Consider the following 9,910-nt stretch of genomic DNA (forward strand, 5'->3'; position numbering starts at 1 on the left):
CCTGGAGAACATAGTTCGAGGAACTCGAAAGATAGCTTCGTCTTCGCGTTAAACGATAACGGCCTTACGGAAAAAAAAGATAAGAACATTCTCACTAAGAGACTTCATGAGAAATATTCAGTTTTGTAGCGTTATAATTTGAAATTTTGAGGGAGTCTCAAATTAAGCTTCATGCACTTTAATTTTCAACTTAATTTACGAATTTACACAGTTTATTCAATATTAAAATTAATTGTCTCTTCTCCGTTTAAAAAAAAAAAAGAGATTGAGCCTCCTGCTTACTCTCACTGCAGCTATCTTGGATTATGCCCAATCAGTAAACGAAACAAGCTATATGACAGCTGTCGAATTGATAAATATGATTTAATTCTGTTTTAAATTAAAAGTAGAATTTTCAGTATATTTTACAAGTGTACTCTAACAAATGCAAGTATTGTTTTATTATAAAAGTATTTCTGTTTTAATATATTTTGCAAAAATTTTCATTATGTGTTTTGTCGTTTCCAACATCATCAATCTGAAGATTCGTAAGTGGTCAAAAGTCTTAATAGTGACAAGTATCTAATGAATTGTTTAGAAAAATTTGGGAGATTTTGTTATCTCACTCTTCTTATCGACAACGTTCTTACTTTCATTTGATGAAATCAAAATAATATCAAGAGATAATGTTAAGGGTAGTTTCTCGCAAAAAGATTCTTCAGTGGAGAACTTTTCATTGCAGCAAAATTCCATACCGCGATGCGGTCGATCATTATTAATGCGCCACGCACGTTTTACTATTTAATTGCGCTCAGATCCCAAAACCGGAGTACGCGCGGCTCAGTGCTCTTTGATTTACGACTTTATGTCATTTAGGACAATTTGTCACGGATGTGTTGCACGGTGCGTTCCGATTATCCCTTCCCTATACATATTTTTAATCTCTCGCACAATTCCAAAAAGATTTCTATAAAATCAGTTCCATCAATCTAGAATAAATAGCGACGAAAATTTCCTCGATTTGCGACTTTTCAGAAAGAACTGATTCATCAAAAAATATTTATAATATATAAATACATATATATATATATATATGATCAAAGAAGAATTGAGGGACATGAAAGATAAAGAAAAAAAGAAGACTGACCCATGACCCGAGAGTTCTGACGCGAGTCTGATTCCTGAAATGTTCGCGCACCCTGTAATCACGATTGAAAGTCCGGTCGGATCTCTTTGCTGCCTATTCTCTCTCTCTCTCTCTCTCTCTCGCTCTCCTCCCTCTCAGCCCCTCTCTTCTTTTCTTTCTTTCTCTGGATCTTCTCTCTCCCGTCTCCTCCGCGAACCTGCAGTGAATATCTATAATTTAAATCTCGCTCGGGCATAAGTGGCAGGAAATCATTGTAATTAATATGGCGTACATGCACGTGCGCCCGTGTAAGTGCACGAGGATATGCTCGGCTCGCGCCGAATCATCAAGGAGATTCGACTCTTTAATTCTCGGGAAATGCACAAAAATTTGTACGTCATTTAGAAGATTTGTACAATCGAAAGATAAGTGTCAATCAAAAGTTTCTAAATGATATTTAAAAGTAAGAAAGTATCACAATAATTAATAATTATATATTGTAATGATATATTATTTTACCATACAATTTGTTAATTATAAGTAATTATATAATATACAAGTAGCATTACATAATAGAATCCCTTTAAGGCCAATTTAAACAATCTATAATTTTGTGTCAGATTAAAATTAGAATTTATAATTTTATGTCATATTTTAACATACATATATATTTTATTAATATACCGTTTATTTATTATACATTATATATAGTATACATAAATAATAAATGTATATATTGTATTTTATACATACATTATATTTTAATTCTTTAAATATTTTTTATATTATATACATTATTGTAAAAAAAACGAGGAATGTCGACCGGACGATATAATGATTGCATCGTGAATTATAATAACCGAGATAAGGCCACGATGAGCTATTGTCGTTATAAACGGGCTTATCATGATCATCATTGAAATATGTATTAAAGATAGCACATCAGGCAGAATTTTCCGCACAATTAGCCGTCCTACATATAGCTCGATTAACATAATCATCCATTTAGCTGGATGAACTGTCATTTAATCCGCCAATGATGTCAAATTATTGCATATTGTAATTGGCCTATTTATTACGCCTATTTCTTCTTTCCAATTAACCATTTATATTCGAGGCTATATTAAATAGCTTGATTTAACTACATTATATAGTTTGATTCAAAAAATGTAGCTAAAATTTTTAATGCAGTTATATTTAAAAAGACAGCTAAAAATTTTAGATGTAAATTTGCCTCGCAATAAATATAATTATATAATACGATAACATTTTTAAATATAAATAAATATTAGATATAGTAATAAAAATTTTTACATCATTTAAATCTCTTCAAAATCAATGAGAAAAAATGATTATTTTTTAACATATCTATTTGTCGTTATTAATTTTGCTTTTATCTCTTTTTACATCGACTATTTATTAATAATTAGTCAATAATTAATCCTTAATCCTTCATCAGATTGCAAGAGAATATAATTAGCATATGTATGTGTATTCAAAACAAGGCTTATAATCTCTAATCTGTAAGATGTGATGTCATACAAAAATTATGATAGACGACCAAATAGACTTAACGGAATCGAAATGGTATAATAAATATAACAGATGGACAAATAAACATCATGCATATGTATAGAGAATTATCCCCATTTAAAACGGTATTAAATGTTATCTTCCAATAACGGATTATACGATTAACGTCGGTGAAAATTGAAGAGAAGTGCGCGTACTTCTGGTAAAAGATAAATCACTAATGAATGTTATTAACGCGTTTCAAGCGCAGCAATATCGATTTGATCTCCATCTATCGTTTTTGAGACGATTTTTAATTCTGCCTTGGTCAAGAAAAATTGTGCGGTAAGGAAAATGGAGGATAATTTCCCTTTTCCTTTGAGATTCTCGGCTCGAGTACCATCTGCATTACGAGTAACATAAATCACGAGCGTGCACGCGAGTGTGAGTGGGCGGAGAATCGCACGGTACCACAAAACCGCGCGCCATAAATTTGATACATATTCATTGTGGTTTGCTGCAACAGCATGAATTCGATACACTCTGTGCGTTCGGTGGCCTTCCTCTCTTCTTTTTTTCTCTTGAAAATTTTTCTTTTTTTATTTCTTATAATATTCTGCAAAATATTAGTATATCATTTATATACTCATATATGAGAAATATATATACCCATAAAATGATAATAAATATAATATATTTATAAATATTATACTTCCTAAAAATAAATTGTTTATAATTTCTCAATTATCTCAGGCTTTTTTAAGAAAAATCGAAACTCTTGATATTTAGATTCTTCTCTGCAGCGTATATACTTGTTTCGAACATTCAACATTCAGATATATTTCTTTAATATGATGTACAGACGAAAATCCGGCGAAAAGAAGAAGCGAGGAGCATCATGTGTAAGTCCAAATTGCGTAGCGGCTGGTCAGCGATATCTTGGATCTCGCAATTACTTTTTAGCCACGAAGCCAATCTGACCCGTTCCCTTGCAAAACTGCGATCTCTTGACCACCTTGAAAGATTTCGCCGCCCTGCGCACGCTTTCCTTATGGGCCTCAGTCTCGAAAATCTCATCGATTAATTGAACTCCGCCAGAAGTGTTTGACAGAGATAATTCACGAATATATACAATAAACGTTGGAAGAATTCTTTAGATTTTCTTCATGAATGTCATATTGGCAATATAGTTACACAATATTATAATTAGAAATTCATATATATATATATATATAAAATTAAGTAATAATCTGTAAAATTAATATAACAAATTTTATATATATATAAATTATGTTATATTAATTTTACAAATTACTACTTAATATTTTATACTTATATATTTTATAATTATATTATGTAAGTATATATATATATATATATTTAGATGTATATATAAATTAAGAATGTATATATCTAATAATATTTTGTTTAACTGTTCATTCAATCGTGACACAAATGATAACTACGACGAGAGATGTCTTATTTGAAGTTCACGCTTCACTCGTGTGTTCACACGAGCGGCGGTGTCTCACATTGTTGCGAGATAACGGCGTTTAAGAGATGTCGGGACGGTGAGGGATCGTTTCGCCGGTCATTGTTTATGTAGCCAATTATTGTGCCATTCGCTCGCCCCGTAGGGGTGGCGTATCGCTTACAACAAATCAATTTGAGGCACATCTCGCCCCGGGCGAGAGGCCTCGCTTAAACATCGCCATCCCGCTGCGCGGACAATACTCTTCGTCTCGAGGCGGCATAAAACGTCCCATGGTCACCTTTCCTCGTTGTCGTCTTTTCATCAAGTATCCGCAAATATTTATTGATAGTAGCGATAGATATTTGAGAGTATTAATAACAATATCAATAATTGAAGAAAAATGTATATCATGATGCATTAAAATGATAAAAATATATGGAAGAAAAGTGTTTAAATTTCTTAATTTTATAAATAGATATTTAATTAAGAATAACATTGAAGATTGTCGTAGATGCGCTCGGGATAGTGTATTGAATACAGAGAACAATGCGTTAATAAGTGTGGTCTACCAATGTTACGACGTTGTTAACTGTAGAAACACCTATTTACATCGCGTATTTTAACGACTGATGCCGTGTTTCGATATACTCGGTATTACCCTGTACCGACATCCCGTTCTATCGTTTTATCTCACCTTCAATCGGTCAATGCGCTCGAGATTAGGAATCTATTAACCGTTCCTCTCCATCCTTTTCTCGTGCCTCTGGTAACCGATTAAATTCCTAAAGAATCTTGTAAAGCACCTCAGTAAGGAAATTAATTCCGTAATGCGAAGGGCGCATAAGAAAATTTTAATTGGTCACAAATGTCGCAAAGCTAAAAAAATTAATTAAAAATTTGAGGCGTTAATTCCTCTCTCTTTTTTCTTCTCTAAAAGATTGTCATTATAAAAAACTATATGTAACCCTCCTGTTATGGTATATCAATTTTGTTCATTTTATTATATCTGTTATTTTTTAAAATATATATCTTTATATTTATATATTAATAATGACATTAATGATACGCGTTTGACTAATTATTTTTTAATAATTAAAGAAATGATTTTCTTGAAATTTAATAATTCCTCTAAATGATAATATCAATAATAACTTTCGGCATAACTACATTCGATCTAATTAATTATTAGAACACGACTCTAATTGACGAGAGGCCGCTAATCACGGGTGAAATAATTAATGATGCTCGTGCCGCGAGAATCGATCACTGACCAAGTCCTGCCTGAGAATGCATCCTGAACGAGGTGCATATTCTCGTCGTCTGCGTCACGAGATTCGCACAACTAATTAGCATGCTAATTAAGCGGCGCCGACGTCTTTAAAAGAGTCGGCGTTATGCTTCCCATTCGGTTCTTCTCGAGGTCAAACCCTTTTCTTCTGTTATCCTTTATTGCGACGGCAAGTTAGCGGAAAACAGGCGGCTCGAGAAGATCGTTTTTATGCTTCACGAGAAACGATCCGTCAAATGATTAACTACGAGATGCATTAAACCGAAATTTCGTACAGTTCAATTTTTAATTGCATGTAACAAAATAAATATCATAGTATTTTATATCTTTGTTTCATAGTATATGTATATAACAAATAGACTAAAATATCTACTTTTATTTTTTATCTTAATTTAACTTTTAATAAAAAAATACTGTTTCTATAAGTAAAAGAATAACAATTATACAATACAAGAATCAATTACATTATAGTTTATGGCAACGGGGAGAGTATTTAAAAAAATCATTCCGAGATCTCAGTAATTTAAAGGAATTTGCCGTAATTATTCATGTAATTCGCGTACTTCTCCAAGATTGCAGTTGTTCATTTGTAAACGTTTAAAAATACGCCGTCATCGACGTATAACGTCCCACTCAAGAAGATCGTGTCATAATTTTCTCAAGAGACAGCATCGCCATGATAAAGTCATTAATTGGAACATTAAATCCCATATCGCAGAATTAAACGTTAGAGTTCCATGAATGTGTCTAACGGCGTTGATTAAGAATGGCTTCGGAAGAAGGCTTGTTAATTAAGATGGCTTAATAAGGTTCTCTTCTCTTTTTACTGTTATCTTACAGACTGTTTCAGATGAACTGCATTCTTACGTTAACTGTACATTCGAATCGAATTTTACATTTTAAAACCAAGATAATATTTATAGTTACTCATTGTCAGTTAATCATCAATATATTGAGGTTTATAATGCTAATTAAAAATATAAAAAATAATCATAAAAATTTGAATGTTACATGAAGTATTTTTCATGTACAAATTGTAAAAAGTTTAATACTTATATGTTTTACAGTAATTATTAGTATATTACAGTAATAATAAAAAAACAAAATAAAATAAGCAAAATTATAAAATTATATATTCTACAGACAAAATTATTATTAACATAATGTAATCATTAATATTGTATTGATTTAAAAAAAAACAATTTTCTAGAGAAGTTTTGTTTTAAAAGAAAATATTCTTTTTTTAAAAGAGATTCATTTTCATTGTATACATAATTATACATACCATATTATATATATTTATTAGATATACTGTATGTTTTCGTGTATCTATGTATGTATATGTTATAGATAATTTGCCTGCAAATCTTTTCAAAATGGTGCTCGTAAGAACAGAAAACTTTTTTTCAAGCAGTTCTCGTGATTTTTTATTTGAGCTGAACAAGCGAAGAGATCTCGTTACAAGAAGTCGTAACCCTTGGTGTGTCGGTGGTGGCCGAGCAATTTCGATGTCGAAAATCTACGCCACGGCCACGACGAGAAACAAAAAGGAGTTAATTCGCGGCTTTAAAGCACGAAGGAGGACGTTCCCGTTCCCACGTCTTTTCGACGAACCGCGACCTCGGCACGCGAACTCGCATCTCCAGAGATCTCTCGAGAGCCCTCTGAGGGATAATCGATACAGCGATTGCTTCCTTGTTTATCTTATCAGTTATTGGATATTTTATCAGTCAAAATGCTGGTATTACGCTTTCGTGCTTATATCTTCATGTGTGAATATAAGTTTTATAATCTTTATAAAAGACTAAATAAAATAGAGTACATGTAAATAGGATATTTTTGAAGCACTTACCATCTGGAACTTGTCTGCAAAATCTGGCGAACATCATCTGGCTGGTGAAAGAACGTATTCCTATAACAGAGAAATTAAAAAATATATAATTTCAATATCTCTCTCTCTCTCTCTCTCTTTTGTGCATATGTTATGATAAAACGTAGTCATTTACTATACGCAACAAAAGTTATCCTTTTCTTGAAAATAGAATATTCAGCATTTTTATAATCCCTTTACGTTAATATTTTTGCAACACAATCTAATTTAGTGGCGTAAAAATAAATGTAAATACATCCGTAAAACAATGTCATATTGTTCACATTTTCTAAACAGAAATTTATTAATGAAACTTTTTAAGGAGTTATATTCGACATTCATAACACTTGTTAAGCTGACGCACCGTTTTTACTTGATATGATGAAAACGCATAATTGCACATTAACTTCGGATTAAAAAAAAACCGCTTCAAAACGGGAGCAATCGGACAAGCTCGCAAGATCCGCGATTACGAGATCCGCAGACAACTTTCAAAACCCATTAAATTCGCTAAAATAATCCTCAAGCATAGGGAGGATAAGGGGACAGCCGCTCTGCTTGGCTCTAGGCAATGACGCGGGTCGGATGGGACGTTCTTCCAACGCTAATGGTCCCAGGAACTAATAATTACGAAATCCCCTTGACTAATAGGTAACGACAGATGATCTACCTTCAACCGGTGGCCTCAAACGCCAGAGAATTTCATGGTGTAACCTGTGAATTTATTATTTTAATTGCACCGCATCATGCCGAGTAATGCTTTAGATATATCAAATAATTGTAAACGCTCTTCACTCTCTTTCAAATTATGCACGTGTATACGCTGTGTGTGTAAAGTGTGTTAAATCATTATAAATTTAAATTAACATAAACTGTTAAATAGATTTTTCACGAATAATAAAATACGGCTAGCTTCTCTTGTCATAATTCCATTATAATTCGTCCATATTTAAATAAAAATATTGATTTTTTTTTAACATTTAAATTAATATATTAAAAATTTCAAATTATAAATAAAATTTAATGAAAAATTCATTTATATGTTACGTATTAAATATATTATGTATTTTCTAATTCTTAAGTTAATATAATTACACTTTAGTGTATTCAAAAGGTCGTACGATATTCGCATATTTGTAAGATCCACGGGATTCATGTTTACTTCGCGTAATTGCGTTTGACAAGAGCGTGAGGATACGACCGTTAATTAGTATCGCTAATTATACGGAACATGGTGAAATATCACGGATTCGTTATGCTCTTCTTTGCTCCTATCCTTCTCCTTCAGTGTTTGTTTCTTCTCTCGCTTTATCCTGTTTGTGTCGCGCATAAGTAACAGATTAATACCAGCGATAGTAAACTGGGCTACTTGACAGCTTATGCAAATGTGAGTTCAGTTTATAACGTCTAATTAAGTACATTAGGGTATTCTGTGGAGACTTAATAAAATTCAGCATTCGGAGACCGGTTCTCCGTGTTTTAATCGGTTCGCGAAGAGAAGACGGTAAGTTTGGATGAATTCATTAGATTCCGACAAATTATTTTCTTTATTTCTTTTGTCAAAACACAAAAAAGAACAAAAAATAAAAGTCGTTGTATTAAAATTAATATCTTTAATTAAAATTAATATTTTTAATTTACTTATTTTTCTCTTTTATCAATAGGCTATATGTACAATTATTTGTGGATAAATGTATGATACTAGAAAACGACAGATTGTCGAAAGTGACTGCTTAAAAAAGCTAGAGAGAGGGAAAATTTTACCTCAGTAAAAAACCAAAACACGAATTAAAGAAACATATAGGGTGCGTTCTTTTAGGCATCGGATTTGGCAGTCGCTGCGCATCGAAGCTGCCGATTGCGTGTTTTTTAAACGATTACGCAGATACGTAGCCGGCTGCGCAGCTAATTCTATTCGTCTGCGTATCTACTGCGTATCCATTGCCAAAAGAACGAAAATCTGCGCTGCAATCGATTGTGCAGTTGTGCTAAAAGAACGAATTACTGCAAGAACTGCTGTATCCGATGCCTAAAAGAACGCACCCATACTGTCAAGCTATTTGACGTAATCAGTCAAAGAGAGAGGAGGTTCACCAACAAGGATGGTCTGTCTCTTTTCCTTTCTTTCCTTTTCTTTCTTATCCTCTCTCCCTCTCTTTCAATTCCTGGAGACAATCGATTCCTGACCAACGCAATCTATTGTGACCGCGATTGCCATCATTTTAAATTGAATATTACGGTCTTTTAGATTTAAAAGTTCGGAATGTACGAATCATATCAAACTTTATAAGTTTCTTTATAAATATAAGACTATAATTCTCCTTCACAGGAAACTTTTAATTTTTAAACTGATATAATTACAAAAGAGTAACAAGAAATAAGTAATTGGACTCCTTATAATTATATATAGAAAATAATAAATTCAAAGGGCTAATTTGAAATCAACGCAGTAAGAAGTGCGCAAAAAAATTTTTTTTTCCTTAGATATTTAATAGATGGTACAAAAGTTACATAAGATTTGTTTTTGAACGTAACTTGTACTGTTAAAGGACATCATTTATTAATTATTACATATATATATATGTATAACTGAAAAACAAATAACTGTAATAACTGCAATAACTGAAGAACAAATAACTACACTGAAAAAAAGATTGGCTG

The 9,910-nt window shown here is 32.2% G+C and overlaps 1 protein-coding gene across 1 annotated transcript in view; it reads right to left on the bottom strand.

Annotated features, from left to right (window-relative positions):
• Positions 1-9,910, bottom strand: part of LOC108726768 (uncharacterized) — a 28,506-nt gene that overhangs the window by 9,316 nt on the left and 9,280 nt on the right. Inside the window, exon 2 of the mRNA XM_018454539.1 lies at positions 7,232-7,291. Within this exon, the coding sequence (XP_018310041.1) occupies positions 7,232-7,268 (37 nt within the window). The 5' untranslated portion in view covers positions 7,269-7,291. The remainder of the gene's footprint in view (positions 1-7,231; positions 7,292-9,910) is intronic.

The sequence above is a fragment of the Mycetomoellerius zeteki genome, unplaced genomic scaffold (genome assembly GCF_001594055.1).
Source record: "Mycetomoellerius zeteki isolate Tzet28-1 unplaced genomic scaffold, Tzet1.0 scaffold433, whole genome shotgun sequence".
Classification (NCBI taxonomy): domain Eukaryota; kingdom Metazoa; phylum Arthropoda; class Insecta; order Hymenoptera; family Formicidae; genus Mycetomoellerius; species Mycetomoellerius zeteki.